The sequence below is a fragment of the Camellia sinensis genome, chromosome 10 (assembly GCF_055761805.1).
Source record: "Camellia sinensis isolate YWXY chromosome 10, ASM5576180v1, whole genome shotgun sequence".
Classification (NCBI taxonomy): Eukaryota; Viridiplantae; Streptophyta; class Magnoliopsida; order Ericales; family Theaceae; genus Camellia; species Camellia sinensis.
The window spans coordinates 22683684-22710757 of NC_138970.1; the positions used below are offsets into that span (position 1 = coordinate 22683684).

Here is a 27074-nt window from a genome sequence, read left to right on the forward strand (position 1 = left end):
ATTGATGAAAATGTCTATGTTTAGTCTTGTTGCCCAAATCAAAACAACAATACTATAAACCTACCCTTATCAAATCAGAATTTACGTAGAAAAAAAAAAAATCAATGACTTAAATTCATTTTATATGTGGATCTCACATTTCACCAATTTAATTTTCATTATACAAACACATTCGAAATAAATTTAGGATTCATAAGAATAAGTTCTAACATTTTTCAAATTCAAATCTTAATTTAAAAATATCCATATAAATTGTCACATTATACTAAAAACACTAATTAATAAATTTTGGATAAACTACAAATAGGTCCTAATAGTTGGACTTAATTTTCATCAAGTCCTATTGAAAATAAATTTTGGTAAAATTGTCGCTAAAAATAATTTTTTATGACAATTTTTTATATATGTCGCTAAAAATTAACTATTAGTGACTTTTTTTTGTCATGATTTTTATAAATTGTCGCTAAAACTTACAATTAGTGACTTTTTTTATAGCAATTTTTTCCCTATAAAATCTATTAGACAATAAATTCACTTATTAAGACCTACACGTAACTATCCCATAAATTTTCACCCAAAACAAAGTGGGTCACTCACACCTCATAATGGAGTTTACCAATGGCCCATGTGATGAATATAAAATAATAATTCTATTTGCAGCTAAATAATAATTCATTAGTTTAATTAAAATTTTAAAATTTAAATTCTTATTATATTTTAATGTAAATTTATTAATAAGGATAATACATATCAAATTTTAAAATAAAATATATATTTTTTTCTTATAGAACACCCATATTTTTCATATTCAACTCTCTTAATCTTTTTCTTTAAGTTTTATTTATTTATTTTTTTTTTCATCTTCTTTCTCACTCCAAAACTCTAATTCACTCTACCAAAATTCACCATCTAAGATCAATTGAGTGGTTTTCCTGAACTTGCGCAGTGAAAAAGCTTTGAGGCCAATTAAAATAACCTTTAAAAGCCAAAGACAGTCTGAGGAATGCAATTACATGGTGATAAAAACTTGAAGACTCAGGAGTTGTTTGGGATAACCTAAATAAGTGTATTTTTTATCTTTTTACAAAAAGATGTGTAGAAAAGTAGAGAGGTGATGCGATGAAAAAAAGATAAAAAGATAAAAAGATGAATTATTTCCAACTTTCCAAACTTGGCCTGAGTATTGTTTACTATTTGATCATTTTTTTTTTTTGTGCCTCTGTTTCTCTTTTTTTATTTTTGCATATTCCTCGGAAGTCCTTTTCTATATTTCATTTTTTCCTCTAAGCTCAAGAAATCCCTAACACCAAAGTAAGTTGAAACACCAATGGCTACAAGTCAGAACGCAAATGAAAATGGAATAAATTACCTCCCCCAGATAATTGAAAATGATCAATTGAAAAAAGCATCAAAAGGATTTTTGAAAAGATTTTTTAAAGTGGTATAATTTAAAATTTTTGATTTATTTATTATCTGAGTGTATCTTGAAGGGTAATTCGAGAAAAAACATAAGGTGTATTGAAAATAAATTATAATCTAAATAATTTAATAAAATATACTGAAAAATTTAATGTACTTAATAATTTTTTGGATACAAATAGAATCTCCCAAACAAAATGGGCTGCTCACATTGATTGGTTTCGACAAAATGTGCTTGAAAATATTATATAAATTAATATTTAAAAAAATTTACTATATAATATACAACAATAAAACTTTGAATTATTGAACAAGATATACATTAACTATAGATTAACAGTATGACAAGGATTGCATAATAAAACATATTTATAAGATTAATTAATGTAATGGGTCACTCACACGTCATCGAGTTTAATAATTGATCAATGTACATATTGCAAAGCGGTCTATTCACATGGGTTGGGATCAGCAAACATCATGTTGGAAAAATGGTTTATATAGACTTATTTTGAGCCGTTTTTTAGTCCAAAATTGAGTGGGCCTCAAACGCCTTTTGGGGTGGATCCGAAGAGGTGACGTGTTCCTTGCCGCATGGTAAGCTACACGGTGAAGACGGTTCGTCAAAACTATTTATGAGTGAATGAGAACTTGATGTCATTTTCGAGTTCATGGAATAGATGGTTAAACAAGTAAATGTGGGTTTCTTTAAAATAGGTTGTCCCACATTGAAACTTTAAGAGAGCTTTTATGTGTATATAAGCTCTAGCCTACAACATTTGAGTTGGACCCCAAGGGGCACCCCATGTTAGGATCAAACACACCCAGAAAATAATCTCACACACACAGAGCACACAATATTTACGTGGTTCGGCCCAATGCCTACATCCACGGACAGAAATGAGAATTTTCACTAAAATGGAACAAAATACAAAACAGAGGAGGAGGAGTATCTCACTCTCTCTACTCAACTCAGAGCTCTCATACACTTCTCACAACTCTCTCTCTTTTCTGATACAAAACACTCTCTCCTTACCGTCTCTATTTATACACAAAGAGAGTGAGGGAGAGAAGACAAACTCACCACCATTTTCCACCTTCTTTAATGGTGAGAGTCAACAATGGCTACAACGGGAAGAGAAGAAGAAGTGCCCAGCTTAAACCTTCACTTCACCTATGGTAGAAGTCCTTGCACGCCATCCTTCCTTAACTCTCTCCTTTGCTTGTATGGAGTTGGAACAATAATTGGCCTGCAGCATGAGGATCACCCCTTTCATATGGGGTGACCTCCAACAATCACCCCCTCAGCCCATATAAGGTGATCCGCAACAAAATCTGCTGCCAAGGTATCCGGCACCCCCTAATTAGATGCCCTGCATTGCCGTACAACTCCTTGCATAATGAACACGGGAGCAACTAGAAAACTTCAGAGTTTAACACATCAACATCCTTAATTTTCCTTGCTCAGAGCTTATTTCTGAACAACCAGCCTTTTCTTTCTGCACTTCAAAACAACTTCCCAGCGATCTCATACGCCCATTGTCTGTGCTGCAATCCCTGATGTTCAGTTCTCTCTCACTTGTACGTCCGTACTGATGTTTGACAATTAGCCCTTCTGCCAAGACAGCTTCCATCGAGCTGTACAAGCTACCACTATGAAACTTCGTGCATAGTACTCGCACCCCCTTATTGGGGTGTCGTGCAAAGCTCACTTTGCGACTCGAGATTGCATCCCTCCCTTCCATGCATCTTTTGAGAGATTGCAAAATGTCTCTAACACGGGAGCAAAAGAAACACTCTTCTTCACTGGCACAATCTCTATCGACTTGGTTTCTTTGCTATGAACTTCCTTCAAGATTGGCTTCACTGGCTCAGATTTGTGCACCTTCGAACTGCCTCCTTGCGTTCCCGTGCACCTTTTTTGCCATTCCTGATGAAAGCCTTACTTAGTCATACGCTTTGGTTGCGTATATTCTCCCTTTGTATCCTTCGACTGGCATTGGAAAACACTCATCTTTGTCAAAACTTCTCCTTCCAGTCTGCATAGTTTGTTACACAACTTGCCTTGCAACATTTCTCTATCACCTCTGTGTACATGAAGAACCCCGCCACTAGATGAGAAACAATTTCCTTTTAGATCTAGCATACTCAGGGAGATTAGATTCTTTCATACTCCCGGCACATGTCGGACCTCAGATAAAACCACTTTTCTTCCATCCTTAGTAAGGAACCGCACTGTCCCTATGTCGACAACTCTGTTCACTATGTTGTTGGCCATCCGGATAATGCTACCGCTGACTCTTCGGTAAGTGGAGAAAAGCTTCATATCTGCACATATGTGGAACGTACACCCTGAATCCAAAATCTAGCTGGGTGTCTCCAACTCTAATGAGACTGTAAGTATCACATCTTCATCGTCAGAGTAATTCACTGCAACTGCTGTAGTTGAGGGACCTTCTCTTTGGCTTGTTTGTCTACCTTTTTCTTTGGGCAATCTCTTATTACGTGATCCTCTTGATCACAGTAAAAGCACCTCCTCGTGTTGCCCTGTCTGGACTGTGAACGCTCTCTGCTTTTACTTCTTTCTCTACCTCTGCCCCTTTCTCTATCTTTGCCTCTACTTTCTGTGACAAGGGCCTGGGACTGTTCTCCTCCCATCTCTCTCTTTCTTGCCTCCTTGTTGAATAAGGCGTCTGTGACCATCCTCATGGTTAGCTTCCCTTCGGGTAAGGAACCACCAACGTCTCCCAGCTGTCTAGTAAGGAACTAAGTAATAATAATGCTTGCATCTCATCCTCCAACTTCATTTTGACTGATACAAGCTCGTTCACAAGGCTGTGGAATTCACTGGTGTGTTCTGCAACAGACACACCACTCTTCAGTTTCAGGTTTATAAGCCTTCTCATTATCAAGGCTTTGTTCCGTGCGGTCTTGGACTGATACATGCCCTCCAATTTCATCCATAAGGCATAGGCGTCCGTCTCTTGGGCAATATGGTGGAACACACTATGGTCAATCCATTGTTTGATTTGACCGACAGTCTTCCGATTGGTTTTTATCCAGTCCTCATCCTTGTCTTTAGGGGTGTGCATAATACTGCCGAAACCGCCGAAACCGCACCGAACCGCACCGCCAAGGCAAATTCGTTTTTATTTACCAATTGAACCGCCGGTTTTTGGTAAGAAAAATGACAAATTCTAGTGACACTTTTATCAATCCGCCGGTTTCTATTTTTCTTCCAAACCGCACCGACCCGCACCGCTATTAAATCATGTTTTATAAGATTCTAAAAATTCTTTTTTACTTAAGTTTGCTTGTTGTTCTATACCTCAGAATATAGTATTACATTACTGCTCGAGGGGAATTCAAGATGTTAGTAATCCAAAATAAAGTTGGATTCCAATTCACTTTTCAATCTTTTTTTTTTTATGGCCATGTTGCAAACTTGCATCAGCTCACTTTTCAATCTAAATACTTTTCAACAGTAAACATTTTCAATATATTGTAAACCCTGAATGATATTAATTTTATGTATTGTATTTGATCATTGTAGCTTCCACAGATGCTTGTAATGAACTGATGGCATAGTCGTTGATATTATCATGTTATTGGTACACTTGCTGCATCAGAAGAAAGCTTCGCAAGATGCTTAACATCACGGTATCTCTCGTCTTTCTTTTACTCTTTGATTTAAGTTTTGTAATTTGAATTATATTTTTTATAAACCGCCAATCTGTCCGAACCGCAAAGGCAAATCCGCCATTATTTGCCAACCGAACCGCCGATTTTTGATAAGGAAAATGGCAAATTCTAGTGACACTTTTATCAATCCGCCACCTGCCATACGGTTTCTATTTTTCACTCAAACCGCACTGACCCGCACCGCGCACACCCCTACTTGTCTCCATCTGGTTTAACCACCTTTAGTACTATAGGGTCAAACAAGTCTCTATAATACAAGATGTCCTCCATCCGCGGCTTCCATATCGCATAATTGGAAGCGTTCAACAGAATCATCGGCCCTGAAACTGATGTGGATTCCTCCATTATACAGAAAGTGATCTCTGTCTGAAAACAGGCTTCACTGTGGAGTTCGGATTGGTCAAATTAACCGGAAAAACACTTCGGATTGCCAAAATAAAAACTGCAAAATTTTGAAAGATGATTTGCAAAATCTGACCATACGGATGTGTCCAAAATATTCCAAATAGTTGGAAAGCACTATTAGATCATCCAAATCGGACCTCAAATGGCTTGGTCAACTGCTTGGTCAACAGCTCTGTCTTGGGCGGCTCGGCTCAAGTGGATTTAAAAAAAAAAATTGGTCAACAGCTCTGTCTTGGGCGGCTCGGCTCAAGTGGATTTAAAAAAAAAAAATTGTCCACAAGGAGTTTTGAACTCCTGACTTCCAGTAGCAACCCTTGGGTTTTAGACACTATGCCAGCACAACACTTGTGTCTTATAGGTTCACCAATATGTTTTTATTAGATAAACAGAAGGGTCATCTTCTTCCTTGGGTTCGCGCATGAAGCGAGTGCGGCAGTTGTCTACGCGTGAGAACGGCGTCAAGTGCGCGCGTGGCACGTGCAGCCTACTCCGACCTCCATTTTTTACGTGGTTTTTTCCTATGTGCTCGTCTCGTCGAGGGCTTCAAGCTGGTATGATCAAGAGTGGATTCGACAACTTCAATTTCTAGGCATTTTTGAAAAATACACTCTGTTTTTTTCAAAAAAGACTCAACTAGCTTTGATACCACTTTGTTAGGATCAAACACACTCAGAAAATAATCTCACACACAGAGCACACAATATTTACATGGTTCGGCGCAATGCCTACATCCACGGACATAAATGAGAATTTTCACTAAAATGGAGTAAAATACAAAACAGAGGAGGAAGAGTATCTCACTCTCTCTACTCAACTCAGAGCTCTCAGTGACTTCCAACAACTCTCTCTTTTCTGATACAAATCACCCCTTCCCTTCCGTCTCTATTTATACACAAAGAGAGTGAGGGAGAGAAGACAAACTCACCACAATTTTCTACCTTCTTTAATGGTGAGAGTCAATAATGCCCAACTTAGACCTTCACTTTACCTGTGGTGGAAGTCCTTGCATGCCATCCTTCCTTGACTCTCTCCTTTGCTTGCATGGAGTTGGAACAATAATTGGCCTGCAGCATGAGGATCACCCCTTTCATATGAGGTGACCTCCAACACCCTAAGTTTGTAGAAGGGAGGAGTTATAGACAAAGTGAACCTTAACCTAAACCACCACACACGAGCGCCGCCGCCATCCGTCCATCCGTCCGGTTGTGGGTCAGGTCGGTTCTAATATTAATTTTTGGACAAAATTTTTTCCAAATTTAAATTAAAATTTTTGTTTTCCTAAAGTTGTACCTCTTCCAAAACTATTCCAACAGTTTTAAAAAACTGTTTCAACAGTTTAAAACTTTGTTCCAGCAACGGATATATTTTCAAACTGTTTGAAACACTGTTCCAAGAAACAACGGACAGATTCAGTTATATAACTGCTCTGAATCTGTTTGAATTTCAAAACAGTATCTGTTGACACTAGTTTGCACCTGTTCAGTGACAAATAGCACCTGTTCGGGCTGTGAATTTTGCCTATAAATACAGATCATTCCAGCAGTGTTGAGAGAGGAAAAAATAGTCTGAAAATTCAATTTTTGCTGTCCTAAATTCTGCACTTTTGCATACATTCTTCATATTAGTTTTTAGGAATTTTTATAGGGAGTATAGAACACAAGGTTCTAGTTCACCGGACAAATTTGTTTGGAGTGCTACTACAAATTTGTGAAGCTCATTGTATCCTGGGAGATAGACGCCACTTAACCGTAAGCACCGTAGCGGGGCGAATTTGTCTTAAGGACAGAGTGCACACACTCGACTTGGTTTTTATTTTTCATTTGGTTCGACAAAATAAATTCTGTAAATTTTTATTTTATTTTGTTTGATTTAGTTTCAATTTATTTTATTTACACAGAAGATTGTTCCAACAAATTATTCCATAGAAGGGATTTTATTCCAAATTTTAATTAGGAGCATTAATGTATTTAATTTTGTATATACATCTCACAATATATTAATCAAATTTTAATTATACTTCTTCATTCATAATAATTTTTTTTTTTTAATAAAAAGGATGGTAGATAAAATGTGTTGAACCTTTTTATATTACAAACCGGGTGATTATTCAGTACTCCCGGAGTATGGACACGTGGTGCTCCATAAGGCTTTGATTGGTGGAGAGACACATGGACCCACGATTTATGTTGGAAATAGGGGGACAACATAGGGCTAACTAATTGATGATTGGTTTGGAATATGAACACATAGTGTCCTGGGAGTATTGAATAATTTTCCTTACAAACCAGAGCACTGTTCAATGATTTGTACTTTTCGGATTATTATAAATTTTGTTATTTTGAAAAAATTATGGGCAAATAGAACTCCATTCTATAATAATGGATCCATTGCTTAAAAAGCTTTTACTCTTTTCATTTTCATTTCAATTCTTTTATGTACTTCTCTGTTCAACTTGGTTAACCAAAAAATATTTTACACAAATTTTATGAAAAAAGTAAACGTTTTAAAAAAGTAGTAAATGTGTGATATAATAAGATAAATGTAAGTCACACAAAAATGAATATGAGTCATACACTTCATTTTTTGATAACTTTTTGAATAATTTTTGAATACTTCATTTTTATTACTGTCACAAAAAATGAACAAATATTTTTATTATTGAAGTTTTTATTTCAAAATAAAATTAAGTTGTACTTTCATATGTAATTGTAATTTGTGTCGTAAGTCACGAGTCATTTTATTTCATTATAACTGATGCATTGTAATAAAAAGAGCATAACGGCGGAATTTTAATTGATTGATAATTTGTTGGTTATACAAAAATAAAGTGGAAACATTTTAATCTTATTGATAAAAACGAAAGTGGATCTTTTTGTAAAAAAAAAAAATTATTTTGACAAAGAAATTTGATCAGTCTTATTTTATAAATATGAGTTGGCAGACCAAAGCACACTCAATTAATGAAAACTTTGTCATAGTTGTCTGGTAAATATCCCTATGGTGGAACCCAACTCTAATATAGAAATCACTAATTATCATACTCCAATATTGAAATCATATACTATCATATTATACAAATCATATATCAAGATTTATACAAATCACCTGTCTTTAGTGTTGGACTATTCAATAACTTTAATTTGCACAAATATAGGCTACTTGAAAAATTATTAAATAGCTGTGGATATATTATTATGTAATGATTTCGAAAAAAAAATGGTTATCTGTAATTTTTCATTTATTTGACAATTGTGAATCAGAATTATTTGACCTCATAAATTTCTTATTACATTATTAATTACGAACATTACGCAAATAATTATATCACATAGGCTTCGTTTGGCATGAGGTTTTTTTTGGTTATTTTGATAACAAAAAGACAAAATAAGCTAAGAATCTAATAAAATAAAATATCACATCCAAATCATAATTATTTTATTTTTTTCTCACAAAAATAAAAAAAAAATTAAAAATTCATCCCAAATAAAATTTTTTAACCCTATATTAAAATAATTAAAAAATCAAAAAATTAGCCCACATATTAAACAAAGGCTTAATACGTCTAGAATTTTTAAATCAGGACCGACTTATAGTTTAATAATGACCCATGCGTATTGTTAAATAAGGACCGACTAATGACCCATGCATTGAAAGCAACGCGGACCATTCACATGGGTTCTTGTTGACCAACTAAAGTAGAAAAAAAGTATACAAATTAATAAGCTTTATAAAATTGGCTTAGAATAATGAAACTTTAAAATATTCTTTTTATGGGAAACTTTAAAATATTTAAGAAGACAAATATTAAAAATTCTAAAGCTTAGACCTACAAAAGAGTTGAGTTTATATACTTGAGTGTGTTATAAATTAATAATCTACGCTTATTATGCTATATTATTGTAAGTGTCAAATTAGGGAAGTATTTTTAAAATTTCAAACTTCCTACTCTAAAATATTATAAATTTTAAATTTTAAAATAAAGATTTTCTAATGTAAATCATACGCAAATGGTACTCAATTCTATAAGTCATAATGGATCCATTGCTTAAAAGCTTTTATTCTTTGTATCTTCATTTCAATTCCTTAATGCACTCACTCCAAGATATAAAATTTTTAGTGATCAATTATTTTGGTCCCTAAAATCATTACTTGATCTCTAAATATTTTTATTGACAAAAATAAATTTGTCATCAAAAACGTCGCACAAATTTTATTTTGATCTCTGTTCAACTTGGTTTACCAAAAAATATTTGACACAAAATTTATGAAAAAAATGTAAACTGTTTTAAAAAGTTGTTTAGAAGTTATTCAAAAAGAAAATGTGTGGTATAATTAGTGTAATGTGAATCACACCAAAATAGATATGAGCTACACTTCGATAAATTTTTGAATAATTTTTCAAAATTCCATAATATTGCTATTGATACTTCATTTTTATTATTGTCGAAAGAAAAATAAATAAATATTCTTATTTTATTTTTACTATTGGCGTTTTTATTTTAAAATAAAATTAAGTTGTACTTTCATAGGTAATTGTAATTTGTGTTGTAAGTGACTATTCATTTTATTTTGGATAAATTACACTTTGCACTCATGTACTTTATATCAAATCTCATTTTGATTCATATACATGAAATTATGATAGTTAAATCCCTATACTTCTTGTCAAACTCCACTTTGATCTCTATATGTAAAATCGTGACAGTCAACGCCTTATGCTTTTGATCACATCTCATTTTAGTCCTTACACAAGTGTTAATGTTTTCATTTTTCTACTCCATTGTTTAAATCTTTAACAGAATCCAATCACGTGATTACAAGATGATTGCAATAGAGGAAAATCATCCTCATTTTCTACCAATATACTTTGTTCCAAAATTTACATTAAATTGTAATTGTATTAAGTTAAAATAAATTGTAAACAATTCAAAAGATGAATTAAAATTTTGTATAAATTGGAATCACGAAATTCTACTTTTTATAGTAACACAGTCTTCTGTCTATTCTTTTTCTTTTTTTTTTTTTGTTCTCTTCGATTTCTCTGCTGCCTTTTTTATTTCGAAAGTTCTATTTTCTTACCTCTTCATTTCAATTTCCAGCATACGAACAAAGTGTGTATTTGCAAAAAATATGGATAATTTTTCTCTTATCCTCATTTCACATGACAAGATTTTGTTAAAGATTTAAACAATGAAGTAGTACAAGCGGGTCATTGACACTTGTGTGAGGCCCAAAGTGAGATTTGATCAAAAGTGTAGAGGATTGACCGTTACGATTTCATATGAAATGACTAAAATAGGATTTGACCAAAAGTATAAGGGCTTAACTGTTATAATTTCATATGTAAATACTAAAATATGAGTTTTACAAAGTATAAAGGTGCAAAGTATAATTTATCTTTTTATTTCATTATACTTGAGATATATTGTAATTGAAAACAAAAAGAGCATAAAGGACGTAATTTTAATTGATTGAGAATTTGTTGGTTATACAAAAATAAAGTAGAAACATTTCAATCTTATTGATGAAATAGAAATTGATTTTTTATTTTATTTATAATTTTGAAAAAGAAATTGATTTGTCACATTTTTTAAATATGATTTCCAAATCACACGCAACCAATGAAAATTTTGTCATTTTTTGGTCCGAAAGCGAGCACTACTATATCATATGGTTGGTAAAATCCCATTGTCGGACCCAACTCGAATAAAATAATCTACGTTTATATCATATATCAAATCATACAAATCATATATAAAGAAAGAATAATGCTATATATATATATATATATATTAATTAGTGTACTAACATATAATGTGATATAATTTTATAATTTTTAACTGTAATTTGCATGATGGGTAGAGTCAGTAATAATATCATAACACTAATTGATACATTAGTTAGTGTATGTAACACTGCTTGAAAATTATTAAATAGCTGTGGATACATTATTGACATTATTTATGTAGTGATTTTGAAATATAAAAAATAAAAAAAATAAAAAAAAAACCCCTAAGTTGGTTATCTTTGATTTTTTGGTGAGTCAGTATTGGTTCACCTCTAAATTCTTTTACTACATTATTAATTACGAGCATTACATAAACAAGCATAACATTTGATCCTTTGGAATTGGAATTCGTAAATAATGACTGACTTAGTTTAATAATGACTCAAGCATTGAAAGCAACGTAGTTACGCCGACCATTCACATGGTTTGTTGGCCAAATCAAGTGGAAAAGTTTATATAAATTAATAAATTTTATAAAATTTTGTTGATAATTAATGTAATATATAATAAAATTTCAGTTTAATAATCACCCATGCGTGGAAAGAAATGCGGTTACGCAGGAAAAATTATTGTTTGGTTTTGAGGCGCTTGGCCGTTTTCCACATTAATTATAATTTATTATATTTTTTTATATTTTTCAATTATCTAACATAAATTCGTAAATCTCATCATCTTCATTATTCACAATAACATTAAAATATCACATAGCAATACTTCAAAACTAACAAATACATTTTCGTTACGTAGACCATTCATATGGTTAGTTCACCAAATCAAGTCAAAAAGTTTTATATAAACTAAAAAAAAATTTAAAATTTTGTTGATAATTAATGTAATATATAATAATAAAATTTGAGTTATGCTAGGAACCCCAAATGAATTACTAAATATTCTACTAAACCTTCTACATGGGTGTGAGACCCACACAAATCACATGTGTGTGGGTCCCACACCTATGTGAGACATTTGATAAAATATTTGATAATTCATTTCGAACCTATAGCATTTTTCATAAAATTTTACTTTAGTAATGACCCATGCATTGTAAGCAATACGGTTACGGACCATTCACATGGTTAGTTGGCCATATCAAGTATTTCCTCCATTTCAAAATAATAATTCATTTTAGAGAATTTAATTTTTTTTAGTAATACAATTATTATATTTTAAAAATATTAATTTTTCAAAATTATCCTTTGATAGTATAATTTTTGAAAAATGTCAATTGTCATAATTATACTTTTTGTGTTGTTAATATATTTAAAAGAAGGACAAAATAAGAAGGGGGATGCACCAATAAATCCCAAATTAATAACTTATGCACTGTTTAGTCCTAAAAGTTTTCTTATAGACTGAAAGGTCCCATTACAATGTTAATAACATCAGATACAATGTTAATAACATCAGAGTCATGTTACAAACATTGGATTTCAAACATCTAATGTTCATCAAATTTCAATAATGTTTGAAAATATAGGATGAAAAACATCTAATGTTCATCAGATTTCAATAAATTTTGAAATTATAGAATGAAACATCAGATCATTTACATCATTCACATCATGTTGATGTAAAAATGGGACTAAATGGAGCATAAAAAAACTTTTAGGACTAAATGGTTCAACGTTTCAAAAACTAGGACTTATGGGTAAATTTTCCAAATAAGAAATTCATATTATTTTAGTCCTTAATTTTTGAAAATAGACTAATATTTTGGAACAATAAAAAATAGAATAAAGGACTAATATTTTTGGACAGAGAGAGTAGAAAAGTTTTAAACAAATTAATAAATTTTAAAAAATTTTGTTGATAATTAATGTAATATATAATAATAAAATTTTTAAAAATTAAACAAGAGAAATAATTAGAAATTCTAAATTTTAGGCTCATAAATTAATTCATAATGATGTAACAAAATAGTTGAGTTTATGTATTTGAGTGCGTTACAAATTTATAATTGACACATATCCTGCTATATCATTATGAGTCAAATTTGAAGAGACATTTTCCATTAAACATGCCCAATTTTAATAAAAATTGTATTAACATAGGAACCAGTGCTCCTACTGTGATGACTTAGTCACAACAATTACTGCTGCGAGCTTAGTGAAATTTTATTTCGAACCTATTTTGATTATCTAGACTGTTTAAATTGTAATATTTGTAAAATAAATTAGTCATGTAAGAAATCGAGTTAATTGGATATATAGTCCCATCCCATAACAAGTTCATATTTTGTAAAAAATTAAACGGCTATCATAATTTTGATAATGGTTTTAAAAATAATTAAAACTTGATCATAGAATTACACATATTCAATTAATTTAATTTTTCAGATGAATGATATGTTCAATAAATTCAATAATATGAATGATTCCAATCATTAAAATAGACTTCCTACAAAATTCACAGTAGCTGCTGGTCATAATAGCACCGCTCAATCCATTAACATATGTCTTTAAGCAACTTTAAAATGTTATAAAACCACAACTTTCTTAGGTCATAACGAGGGGTTCTAACCTAATTGGTTAATTTTTTTTGGCCACTAAAGCTTCTTTTAAAGGGGAGATCTTAAATTTTATTTTTACGAGTGAAATAAAAGGGTAAGATTTTCTTACGAGGTATATAGATGTAAGTTTCAACTATCCTAAAATGGTAATCTAACAACTAATTATTAGCTTTCACCGATCCAAAAAAAAAAAAAAAACTTTAACCACACACGTTAACAAGATCATCTCAAATGAAAGTAAAGTTAAAATATTCTAATTTTAATGGGAAAAAATAAAAAAACAAACACACAAACAAACAAAAGAAACTATAAGAAATTTCACTGGTTCCTTATAATCACACGTCAACAAGGCTATTTTCCTTAATAAAATGAAAATAAAGTTGAAACATTTTCGGTAGTGCTATATGCATCAATTGATATACCAACTAGTGTACCAACATACCTTATGACATTATTATTGACCCCATCCATTATATAAATCACAAATACTGAAAATCTCTAAAATTGTGACATATCATCTATTAATACACTAATTAGTATATACCAATTGGTGCGTATAATATTATTCTTCTAATTTTAATGAAAGAAAAGAAATTGGAAAAGAATTTGATTGGTCCCTAACAAGACCATCTTCCTTAATAAAATCAAAGTAAAGTTGAGACATTTAATCAATGAAGGAAAAGAATTTCATTGGACCCTTTTTCGAAAAAATATATACAAATAAATCAGAACGATAGAGGCGAAATACCTAACCACAAGCAATTGAGTATTTAATTGGCCACTTTTAATTATCTCCATGGAAAGAGTCGGCACGCAAGCTATGATAAAGAATTTTTAATTTTTTTTTATACAATTTTTATAATTTTGATTTTTTAAAATTTTTTATATTAATTTTCTAGTTTTTAAAACTAAAAATCTTACTTCATAAACGTATTTGTAGATTGTGTTTAGATTATGAATTTAAGTAAAAATTAAAAAAAACATGTCAAAAATATTTCAAATAATAAAGTACACAACACCCAGATACAATTGAACTTGAGAGGTTTAAAAATTATGTGCAAGATTGAAGCGTAAATAACTCTTTGAAATGGGATTTGTGGCCAAATCACTACAGGAAATGCCACTTTTGGCGACCAAAATATTGGTCGCCAAAAGCCCCATTTTTGGTCGCCGAAACAATTAGCGACTAAAATATTTTGTCGCCAAACTAGTCGCCTATACCCTGTCGGCGATAGTATTGGCGACTAAACTATTTTTTGTTGCTAAAAGTGAACGTTTTGGCTACTAAACTCTGGTTAGTCGGCAAAGGCTATCTTTTGGCGACTAAAATATTAGTCGCCAAAAGTGAACATTCGGCTACCAAACTCTGAGTAGTCGGGAAAGGGTATATTTTGGCGACTAAATATTTAGTCGCCAAAAGTGTTCAAATAAAATAAATTAAATTTTCAGCAACTAAAACTTTTTTGTCGGGAATAAGTTTTAGTCACAACATTACTACATTTAGGGACTAAAGAATTTAGTCGCCAAAAATATTATTTTTCATTTTATTAAACTTTTGGCTACTAACCATTTGGTAGCCGAAAGTCTTCATTTATTTTTACCTACTAAATTTTTAGTCACCAAAAATCTTTGGATTCTTTATGGCTACCAAATATTTAGTCACTAAAAATATTGATTTCCTTTTTGGCTACCAATTGGTTAGTCACTAACAAATTCACTTCTTTTTTTTTTTTTCGCTACTAAACATTTAATTGCCAAAAACTTTATTTAGTGTTTTTTTTATTATAATTAATTTCTTCACAGCCTGTATTTATTTCGTGCAACCTGCACCCTGTATTTAAACAAAATAATACATATATCTATTTATATTTCGTTTCAACAATACAAAAATTTGATCTTTTAACATCAAATTCCATACAAATCTAAATTATCCAACCCAAAATAATAATTCCATACAAACACATGATGGGAAAATTCTACATCAAATGTCATTTACAGAATATTTTGAAAGTGTAAACATGATGGGAAAATTAAATTTATTTACTAAAACACTTGCTTAATTTAACAATGAAGCCATTGATGTAAACGCTTCTCATCCTTCAAGCTTGCTTCATATAGTTTGGTACCTTTCTTTCTGAAGACACCAGCTGCAAAATAAAGCAAATGTAGTAATGCAATCAGAAAATCAAGAAATGGAATGGAAAGATGCAAGAACATTTTCCAATACACCCATTGCCCACGTCTTATCAAACATTGTAATAATCGCACCTTCAAATATAGTAGGAAGCTAAAAATCAAATATAGTAGGAGGCTAAAAATCATTAAGTGATCTATAAGTAAATCCACAACTACCAATCATTAATCTAAGATGCAACAAAATTTGGTATTTTCTCAAGCATAACTTAGCAATCAAAATCATTAACGCATAACTAAAAAATATATATCATTTGACCATATTACTACAAATATTCGATTAACGTAATTTTTTTTAATAGTAGTCAATGAGCCTTGCATAATAAATAATTTAAATTATTAAAATTGTCTAAAATGGACTCAGTCAAGCTCTCACAGCAGCTTGTTGAATTCGATGTGCTCAAGTTTAGACCAAGTAGTAGAAATGGGTCTTCAATATGCAGAATGCCCAAAATTGACTTCTTTTCATATGATTAAACTAACCGACACATTCAAATAAGTACAAGAATCTGAGTGAGTTAGAGCATAAAATTGTCTTCAATCCACCTAGTTCCAACTAAATATGAATAAAATATATGGGGATTCATCAACGAATGAGAATTTAACCACAACATATCTCATCAATAAATGCATACAAACAAACACAATGGTGAGATTATATCCAAATTTTTGATGACCATGTTCCATGGGGCTTGGCTAATTATGCAGTGGTTTGATTTGCTATTAATGTCTATCTCTCAATAAAATCACAATACTCTGTAACAGAGTTACAATGGTGTACATATATTGGTGACCATGTTCAATTGTGAAAGCAGATTGAAACAGATTCAAACACTCCATGTTCCAATTGTTTCTGATAAATTTGTCACTTGAGCATAGAATCAAACACTTGGTGGGCAAAAAATTTAACAATCCACATATCAAACAAACAATCACCTAAACCAATGATCCAAATTCAGAGTTTATGATCTAAATTTTCTAAATAATAATAGACCATAGATAATGAACCCAACAAAATACTAAAACCCAGATGAATGAAGCAAATGGCATTACTAATCCGTAAAAAAATAAATGAAAACCTGGAAGAGTGGGCATGGTGCAAGAAGCGACGGGCTTGGGCAACTTCTCGACCTCAACAAGGTACGTACGGCAGTTTCCGGCAATAAAGAGGCGGGTGTGGTAACAGAATCTGGGAATTATCCAAAAAAACTACAAATCAAACTCCTACGAAAAAAAAAAAAAAAGACAATCTGTAAAAATAATTTTCTTGTAGAATATTTACTCTTAGAATGATTTTGGGGGGAATTGTTGTTGGCCAACATTTGTTGTAACTAGGTTCATATATTTTTTCAATTTTTTATTACATATTTACTGTCGAGCACAAATATTATTGAAAACTGGTAACCATTACTCATTGGGTTGTTAATGTTAATATATGTAATAAAAAGTGCACATGAAATTAAAAGTGCATTCAAATTTATAACTTAGCATTATTTGGTTTGAGTCATGGTGAAATACTGAACACAGTTAACATAACACCAGCAACAAGAAAAATTGAAAATCAGATAATATGAAATTATTCTATAATACCCAAGAATAACACACACATGAAAAGATTAAGCACAGATCTGGGCTTAAAAACATTCATAATGCTATTTGTAAATATATATATATATAAAGTAATTCAAATGTGGTGCTGGATGATCTCACATTATGGATGAACCCAGTGTACAAAACTCCCACTAAAGTAGGGTCTGGATATACAACCTTACCCCCCATTATGGATCTGCAAATCAAATATTGTTTGCTGGATGGACAAAATTTATAAAATTGTATGTCCTATTCAGTTTGGTTGGACACCCATTTGAGTGAAAGAAGTAGAGGTCTTTTATAGCTAATCATTTCAAGAAGTGTGAGATCTCTCAAATTTCAATCTAGAATTCAATTGGTATATCCCTTAAAATCTTTAAATTACAGAGTTATTAAAAGTGCTTTTGAGTTTCAATAAAAACTATATCCCAAAGAAATATTTTTAGTTATGAGGTTGTGGATGAGAAAAAGAGAACACAGGAAAAGGCCCAATCTAAATTAGTTTGAGATTGTAGGTACCACAACCTAGTATTTCCGTTAACCAAAAACACAATATAAGACCACTAGAAAGCAATAACATCATCTCCATATAAACAAAAACTCACTGGAAGCATTTAAAATCGGGCTCATTTCATTTTGAACTTATAAAATTCAAACCACATCTAAAAAAAGTAATAACAGTTACTAAAAAAACTACAGAATGTATAATAGCAAGTCCTAAGTACTGACAAAAAAAAGACTCTTACCCAGTCCAGCCCGTCTGGAAAAGGGTCAACCACAAAAGTTGGAATCTCCTCCATCAAATTGTCTGGATTTCCTGAATGCAAAACCCTAGTGAATCCTCCCATATCAGAACCTGGCATGGCTTTAACCTTCTTATACCAATAATACATGATCTGGCACTGCCACTTGCTGTAAGGTGCATCTGTGGCTGAGAATGAAAAAATTATAAGGAAATATTAACCCAAAGAAAAGGGACTGGTTTCTAAAATTGAACCAATAGGTAATTCTCCAGTAATTATCAAAAAGGTAGAGTAGCTTATATTCTAATGTTGCTTTAACTAGTAATTTGGTCTGATTCTAATAATTTTCTTCACATAAGAAGCACCTAAGGAATTTTAAATGCTCCTCATGTAAGAATGAAAGCAAAATCTGCTGATTCTTGTTGTGATTGAATCATTAAAAAGTAATATAGTAGTGATAATTGTCAAGGCTGACCTTTCTTCTTCTCCTTTTTTGCCCCTCCAATAATGCTCCATTTGTTTGGGAATGTTTTCTGCATTATGTAAAATCTCAAGCTGAACTTATTTATGACTGATGCAGATACATTCTGATTGTTGTAACTGATCAAGTATTTGTAAATCCTTTGCCAAACTTGGCATATGGAGACCAACCAGTTGCATTCCCATTTTCTACATAAAACCAAGTAACACCAACAACAACAGAGATAACCACCAAGCCTCACAGCAGCTAATCAATCAAACCACAACCTCAAATCAGAGCATACCAGCATGCCACAACCTCAAAACAAAGTAGGAACAAATCGTATTCAACAATTTATCCAATTGGAAATCACAAAAAAATTGAGGGAAATCGTATACAAATCTTTATTCACAAAGAGTGTACATATATATATATATAGAAAAGAAGATACCTGGTGCGAAATGGATGGAGAAGAGCGCTTTCGGTGGTGCCACATCAGTGAAGCAAAACGAACGAAGAGAGAGGGCTTCCGGTGGTGCGATTCGAACAGAGAGAGGGTTTCCAGCATTGCTCGGGTGCATGTGAGAGAGCGAGGAAGAGATCGGTGAGAGGGTTTCATGAGCTCAGACTAGAGAGTGAGCGAGAGACAGACTGGGTGAGATTAGGGTTTTTTTTTTTTTTGAGGGGGGGGAATGGGAAAAAAATAAAGGGGGGAGCGGGAATGGAAAAAAATAAAAGGGCGGGACTGAAAAATAAAAATAAAAATAAAAAAATAATTAAATAAATTTATTTTTTGTTAAAATATATATTTTTTTGTGGTTAATGATTTTTTTTAAAATTTTTTTTTAGTTATTAAGATTGAAAATTTATTTGTTTCATTTTTATTTTAGTGAAAAAAAATATTATTATTTTTTATTTTGTAGAAATAGGGGTAATATATATTTTAATGAGAAATATTTTCCACTAACATAAAAATTAATTTTCTATAGTCAATAAAAAATAAAAAATAGACACAGAGAGAAAGAAAGAGAGAAGAGTGATAAGTGAGAGAGAGAGAGAAGAGTGAGAGAAACAAACAGACACAGAGAGAGAAAGAAAGAGAGAAGAGTGATAAGTGAGAGAGAGATAAAGAGAGAAAGAGATATATATAGAGAGAGAGACAGAGAGACAGAGAGAGAAAGAGATAGAGAGAGACATATAGAAAAATAGAGAGAAACAAGAGATGAGAGAGATATATAGAAAGAGAGCGAAAAGAGATGAACGAGAGAGAGAATAGAAAAATAGAGAGATAGAGAGAAGAGAAATGAGTGAGAGAGACAGAGAGAGAGAAAAGAGAGATGAACGAGAGAGACAGAGAGAGAAAAGAGATGAGCGAGATAGAGAGAAGGGAGATTAAAAATTAGTGGCATTTGCAGTAGTGGTAAATGTGGTAGAGAAGATGGGTGGTGAGAGAGAGATATGAGTGAGAGACGAATAGAGAAAAGAGATAGAGAGACAGAGAAAGAGACAGAGTGATGAGCGACAAAGAGACAGAGTGATGAGCGAGCAAGTGTGCCGTCGCAAATAGTTCCGTCTCATATACCCACTTTTCTTGTAGTGAGGAATGAGAAGGAGTTGTGTGTGTGAGAGTGAGATGAGAAACGGAGAAGGGTTAGGGCAAAATTTTGGGGGGAATCCCAATTTGAGAGGGAATTTCAAATTAAGATAAAAATTTTGTGAAAATATTTGCTGCTAATTTTTTTAGAGATGTGAAAAATAGATCAGGCTTGTTAAATTAATATTTTTTAATTTTATTTATTGTTTATACTTTTACTTTATTGGAGTTTTATGACTCAGTTTGTGAAAAAAAATTACAAAATTTAGAAATATTTAGAAAGTATAAATTTAAAAATAAGTCTTACAAATCAGATTTATTTACTCATAAGTCAATTGTGAATTTTTTTTACACACTTAGCCCTCGTTTTGATAATTAAATTTTTTAAAAACTTTTTAAATATATGTTTTGTGTCTGTAAAATGATTATTTCATTAGTACTGGTAATAATATTGAAAAATTTATTAAAATGATAAATAATTGGGATATTTTGTCTTTTATTTGTGAATTTTGATTTATTCTTAATTTATTAGTGTTATTGAAATATGATGATGTAAAAACTATAAATAGTTTAATTGTACTTTTTAAAAATAATAAATTTATTATTAAAAATTAAATTCATCAGACTGACCTGTAAATATGCCTTTAAATTTTTGCAATGTAAAACTATCGACAAACAGCCAATAACAAGTTGCCCATTTTAGCATACCTTTCGCGTGAGGGCCCAATTATTACAATTATTAAAAATAATAGTCTATTTTTAGAATTTAATTTTTTTTATAATACAATTATTACATTTTAAAAATATTAATTTTTCAAAATTACCTTTTGATAGTATATTTTTTTAGAAATATCAATTGTCATAATTGTTCTGTTTGTATTATTAATGGATTTAAAAAAAGGACAAAATAAGAAATTCATATTATTTTAATAATTATTTTTTTAAAAAAATTAATATTTTTAGATAATAAAAAATAAAATAAGATATTAATAATTTTGGATGGTGGGTGTACAACCTAAAAATAAAAATAAAAATAAAAATAAAATAAAATAAAATAAAATAAAATAAAAATAAAATAAAATAACTATTTTGTTTAGTCAAATTTTCAAGTGGAGACTAATGATATTGTTATTAATAAAATAAAATAACTATTTTGTTAATTTTTTTATTTTCATTCGGCTACCAAAAAATGTAGTAGCCAAAAGTAGGTCTTTGGCGACTAAAAGGAATTTTGTCGCCGAAACTTAACATTTGGCGACCAAAATTTTGGTCGGCAAAGATTAAAAATTAATTTTTTTATTTTCATTCGGCTACCAAAAAATTTGGTAGCCAAAAGTAGGCCTTTGGCGACTAAAAAGAATTTTGTTGCCGAAACTTAACATTTGGCGACCAAAAGTTTGGTCGGGAAAGATTAAAAATTAATTTTTTTATTTTCATTCGGCTACCAAACAATTTAGTAGCCGAAAGGTACCTCTACGGCTACTAAAATTTTTATTTAGTCGCCAATTGTCATATGTTTAGCTACTAAAAATTGTTTTAGTCGCCAATTGTAATATCTTTAGCTACTAAATTTTTTTTAGTAGCCAATAATCAACATTCCCCTACTAAAAAAAATTAGTAGCTAAAAAGTTGACTTTTGCCGACTAATATTATTTTTGGTAGCCAATTCCGTGACTTTTAGCGACTAAATTAGTTTTGGTAGCTAAAAATGGTCGGCAAAAATGCTTTTTCTTGTAGTGAATGTTTCTAATTATTTATTTTTTATTTTATAGCATCACTCAAAATTATTTAATACTTCTCTAACAAGATTGTGAAGTCTTTACTCACTTTTGTATTCAAATTTTAGGAGTTCATTAATAAATGGAATGAAACTTTACTTTAAAAGGATTGGATTTCTTTCATATTTATATATTAACATGACAAAAATTAAAAGCCCCATGGGATCCATTACAAATTTTATTTCAATGATTCAAACCATTCATTTTGTAAGACTCTTAACGTATATCATACATAAAAAAAATTATTTCGATTCGATGATAATAACATTTTAGTTTTATTATTTTTGTTTCTAAAAAATGAATAGTCTATTTTAAAAAATATATTTATCATTTATTTTTTTGAAGATAAATACAATTAAATGAAAAGGTTATGATTATTAAATCTGACTAATTTTTTGCATGGATGAAATAAATTGAGAACTTTACAAAATGAACTGTTTGGATATCAAAACTAGGAATGCGCATGGTTCGTATTGGTTCAGTTTAGGATTAAACCAAGACAACCATTACTTATGATTTCATAAATTTTAAAATTAAACGAAACTATGAAAATTTTGGCACCAAATCAGACCGAATATATTTGAATTAAATATTTTAGATATTTAATATATTCAATAGTTTAAGAACAAAATAAATTTTAGTTTATATATATGCATCTTATAACAAAAAAAAATAGTATAATTTCATACGTTCTACGATATAACTAAAATAAAAACATAATAATAATCGCAACCAAATAACACATCAAGTATAACTAAAATAAGATCTTTACTTAAAAAAAATAAAAAATAGTATAACTTAAAATACATACCATAACAGGTGTGCATAATCGAATTTCCCAAAGTCAAACAAACCCCCTATTATCAGGTTCATTGTTTGGCTTTTGATACAGTGCTTCTATTTGATTTCTTCTGCTCTTTTCCTTCCTGAAAAGCTTTACTCTTCACTGCCGCCGAGTTATCTGTAAGAGACGCTGCAAAATCTCAAAAAAGGTTTTTCTTTCTTCATTTCCTTCTTCAATCATACACTATTACTCTTTTTTTATCATTGCTTCTTATCCCCAAAAAAAAGAAAAAAAACACCGTACTTTCTGCCTTCAATTTTGTTGTGTTCAAGTGTTGCATACCAAAAAAAAAAAAAAAAAAAAAAAAAAAAAAAACTGTGTATCCCTTTTTGATTTTAGAGAGTTTTATTATCTTCTTTACTACAACTCTATCAGAACTCTTGTTGAACAATTATCAGAATAAATATTCTGTCGTGTGTTCCGTTTTCATTTTACAAAGCTCCCTTTCTCGGTTTCTGTTTTTGTTATAGTACAAAAGCTCCCCTTTCTTGTCCAATTATATCACAATATAATTCCCTATATTCAACCCTTCTTCTCAGAGAGAAAAAAATAAATAAAAAAAAAATCTGTGTTCCCTTTTGATTTTGCCCAGTATCATATAAGTGTTCCTTTCCAGTCTTCACATCCTCTGCAAAATAGCATTACTCTCTTCGTTTTATTTTGATTTGCAAAGCTCAGTTTCCTCATTTCCATTTCGATTGTTGTAGAAAATCCCTTTGTTGTGTTCTACTCTTTTACATTTTAAGTTTCACTATCCTCGGAAGAAAAACGGGAGAGAAATGGTTGTGAACTATGTTCTTCCTGTTGTAATGAAGATTGGAGAATATCTGGTTGCCCCAGTTGGCCGCCAGTTTTGTTATTTGATTTTCTATGACAGAAACATTAAGAATCTGGAGAAGCAGGTCCAAAAGCTGGAAGATAAAAGATTTGGAGTACAAAAATCAGTTGAAGAAGCAGAGGCAAAGAGAGAAACTATTGCACCAGGTGTCGAACGGTGGTTGAAAACAGTGAACGACCTCAACGAAGAGGCTAAGAAATTCCTCGAGGTTGAAGTGAAAGCAAACAAAGGGTGTCTGAATGGGTGGTGTCCAAATTTGAAGTCACGCTATTCCTTGAGCAGAAAAGCTACAAAGAAAACTCAAAGTGTGGAAGAGCTACGTGGAGAAGGAGTTTTCTCTACAATGTCCTATCCTACAGTTGTACCTTCTGGGGGGACAACATTTGCATTCACTGGAGGTTTTAAGGGGTTTGAATCTAGAAGATCAATTATGAATGGAGTTATGGAGGCACTGACCGATGATAGTATCTATGTGATTGGGATATGTGGGATGTGAGGGGTTGGTAAAACAACTATGGTGAAAGAAGTTGCCAAGAAAGCGGAAGAAAAGAAGATGTTTGATAAAATTGTGATGGTAGTAGTGTCCCAAAACCCAAATTTGATTAATATTCAAGGTGAGATAGCCAAAATATTGGGTTTTGAATTATCTGGGGGAAACAATTTATTTGCCAGAGCAGGGGAACTAGGATCAAGAATATTGAAGGCAGGAAGAATCCTTGTAATATTGGATGATGTTTGGAAGAGACCGGAATTGAATGACATAGGAATTCCATTTGGAGATAATCACAAGGGTTGCAAAATTGTGATGACTTCAAGAAGTGAAGATGTATGCAACGGCATGGACACACAGAAGAATTTCAAAGTTGGTGTCTTACATGAAGAAGAAGCATGGAGTCTCTTGAAGGAGATGGCTGGAATTTCTGACAAAGGTACAAGTCACCCAACTAATTTACAGTTGACGCAGATGGCAGTTGCGAAGGAATGTGGAGGTCTGCCCATTGCTATTGTTACAGTTGGGAGGGCACTCAAAGGTAAAGGCAAGCCTTCATGGGGTTCTGCTCTTGAACAATTACAGAAGTCTATAGTTAATAACATCAAGGGAGTGTATGAAAAGGTGTTTAAGTCTTTGGAGTTGAGTTACAATTTCTTAGAAAGTAAGGAAGCCAAGAAATGCTTTTTGCTATGTTCTTTATATCCAGAAGATTTTGCTATTCCAATTGAAGATCTCGTTAGATATGCAATTGGGATAGAGTTGTTTGAGCGCATTGATAGTGTGCACCAAGCAAGGGACAGCGTATATTCCATAGTTGAAGACTTGAAAACTTGCTATTTATTGATGGAAAGTGAAAATGTAGAGTGTATCAAAATGCATGATGTCATACGTGATGTGGCTATATCAATTGCATCTAGGGAGGAGCATTCGATTGTCGTGAGATGTGATGAAGTATTGAAAGAATGGCCCAAGAAAGGCCGACTCGAAAAAAATGCTATAATTTCATTAAAAGTTGATGGTACGCATGGGCTTCCTGGTAATTTAGAATTTCCAAATCTCCATCTTCTAAAGCTAGATTGCAATGCTGGATTTCCATATGAAGTCAAAGTACAAGAGAGCCAAGATAGTTTTTACCAAGGAATGAAAGAACTTAAAGTGCTAGCTTTATCCGATATGTATGGCTCATTGCCGACATCACTTTGATGCTTGACCAACCTCCGAACCTTGTCAATTTTTCGTTGCCAACTTATCCATCATGATATCTCTGTTATCGGAGCATTAGAGAATCTGGAAATTTTGAGGTTTGGCGGCTCTTATATCAAGGAATTGCCGAAAGAAATAATAGGTCACCTTGCTCACTTGAAGGTACTTGATTTGTTGGGATGTGTAGTGGAAAGCATTTACCCAGGGGTTTTGTCAAGCTTATCAAAGCTAGAAGAGCTGTATGTTGGGTCTATTTTCGAAAGTTTGTTTAGAAAAAAACAAAAAAGGTGCTAAAGCAATTATCGATGAGCTGGCGTCCTTGCCCAATTTGGTGGCTTTGGATATTGCTCTAGTACGCATTTCCTTCTGGCCGAGAGGTTTGGTCATTGAGAAGTTAAAAAAGTTCAATATACGTGTTGACATTCCCTTTGGCTATTACATCTCTTTCGGTTGTTCTTCATTATCAAATCTGTTGCAGCTTGGAGTTGAAAACATGAGTGACATTATTGAAACGAGGCTTAATTTTCTGTTGAAAAGCACTGAAGTTCTGACTTTAAACTCAAGTGTAAAAGGTTTGAAAATTCTCTGTGATTTGGTCGGCGAAGATGGTTTTGAATGCTTAATGAAGTTGAGGCTACGATACTTGTATGATTTGGAATACCTCATCAAAACAGCAGATGGGGTTCCACAGAGTGCTTTCCCTATGTTAGAGTTTCTGCATCTTCATAGGCTACATAATTTCAAAGGGATTACTAGTCATGAATGCCGACTACTGAACAAGGCTTTCAGTGCATTGAAAGTGTTGAAAATAGAAATCTTGCCTGAACTGACAAATTTGTGGAAGGGTCCCACCCAACTTGTATGGCTCGGCAGCCTGACGTCTGTAGTAGTGAGTTTTTGTGATAAACTGGAAAGTATGTTCTCACTTTCCATGGCTAGAGATCTGGTGCAACTGCAGTACCTTACGATAATGAAGTGTCCTATGATGGAAGAAATTGTTTCGAGTGAAGGAGGAGAGCATGAAATAGCAGCAATAGCAACAGATAAAATCGAGTTTCCTAAACTAGAGAAATTGGATCTTGAATCGCTGCCAAGTTTGACTGCTATCTGCAAAGCTATGAATGCAATTCAGCTGCCACGACTGAGTTCCTTGAGACTGGGGAATATGCCAAAATTGAAGCGTCTCTGTCCTGCTTCAGATACATGGAGTAATTGTGATCCCATCATTCAACCCCTCTTCAACGATAAGGTATGCTTTTCTTATTTAAGAGCTTAATTAATTGCTAATTTGTGAACCACTTTTCATTTTATTTACTATTAAATCTCTATTTGAGTTTTAAATTTTTTCATAATTGGGTAATAAGATTGTCTGTGTCACTTTTATGCCATATTCAATATAAATTGTGTGTTTACATACATATTTGTATTTATATATCTTTATTCGTACCAAATAAAAATAAATAAAATTTACCAACAGAATTATTATGTATAAAATTCATATAAAATGATGTGATA

General features: G+C 31.8%; 3 protein-coding genes across 3 annotated transcripts; 2 read left to right on the forward strand and 1 right to left on the reverse strand.

Moving 5' to 3' along the window:
• Positions 1-15884: 15884 nt before the first annotated feature.
• Positions 15885-19102, reverse strand: LOC114304601 (hydroxyproline O-arabinosyltransferase PLENTY-like). The gene is made up of 4 exons (XM_082889866.1): positions 18825-19102; positions 18353-18537; positions 17154-17205; positions 15885-15970 (listed from the first exon to the last, which is right to left on the reverse strand). The coding sequence occupies exons 1-4, from the start codon at positions 18886-18888 to the stop codon at positions 15885-15887; spliced, it is 387 nt and encodes a 128-aa protein (XP_082745992.1). The 5' UTR covers positions 18889-19102.
• A 4702-nt stretch (positions 19103-23804) lies between these two features.
• Positions 23805-24359, forward strand: LOC145800212 (disease resistance protein UNI-like). Its single transcript, XM_082889867.1, has one exon. It carries the CDS (start codon positions 23805-23807, stop codon positions 24357-24359), a length of 555 nt encoding a protein of 184 aa, XP_082745993.1.
• An 18-nt stretch (positions 24360-24377) lies between these two features.
• Positions 24378-25559, forward strand: LOC145800213 (disease resistance protein At4g27190-like). The gene has a single exon (XM_082889868.1). It carries the CDS (start codon positions 24378-24380, stop codon positions 25557-25559), a length of 1182 nt encoding a protein of 393 aa, XP_082745994.1.
• The last annotated feature ends 1515 nt before the right edge of the window (positions 25560-27074 follow it).

What these genes read in the sequence shown, in the direction of transcription:
- LOC114304601 (XM_082889866.1), bottom strand. Translation starts at nt 18,888, where the DNA reads ATGCAGAAAACATTCCCAAACAAATGGAGCATTATTGGAGGGGCAAAA. An exon ending in AAAAAAGGAGAAGAAGAAAG is followed by an intron (nt 18,538 to 18,824) that starts GTCAGCCTTGAC and finishes TTTCATTCTCAG; the next exon opens with CCACAGATGCACCTTACAGC. An exon ending in GAAACTGCCGTACGTACCTT is followed by an intron (nt 15,971 to 17,153) that starts GTTGAGGTCGAG and finishes TTTATTTTGCAG; the next exon opens with CTGGTGTCTTCAGAAAGAAA.
- LOC145800212 (XM_082889867.1), top strand. Translation starts at nt 23,805, where the DNA reads ATGGTTGTGAACTATGTTCTTCCTGTTGTAATGAAGATTGGAGAATAT.
- LOC145800213 (XM_082889868.1), top strand. Translation starts at nt 24,378, where the DNA reads ATGGTGAAAGAAGTTGCCAAGAAAGCGGAAGAAAAGAAGATGTTTGAT.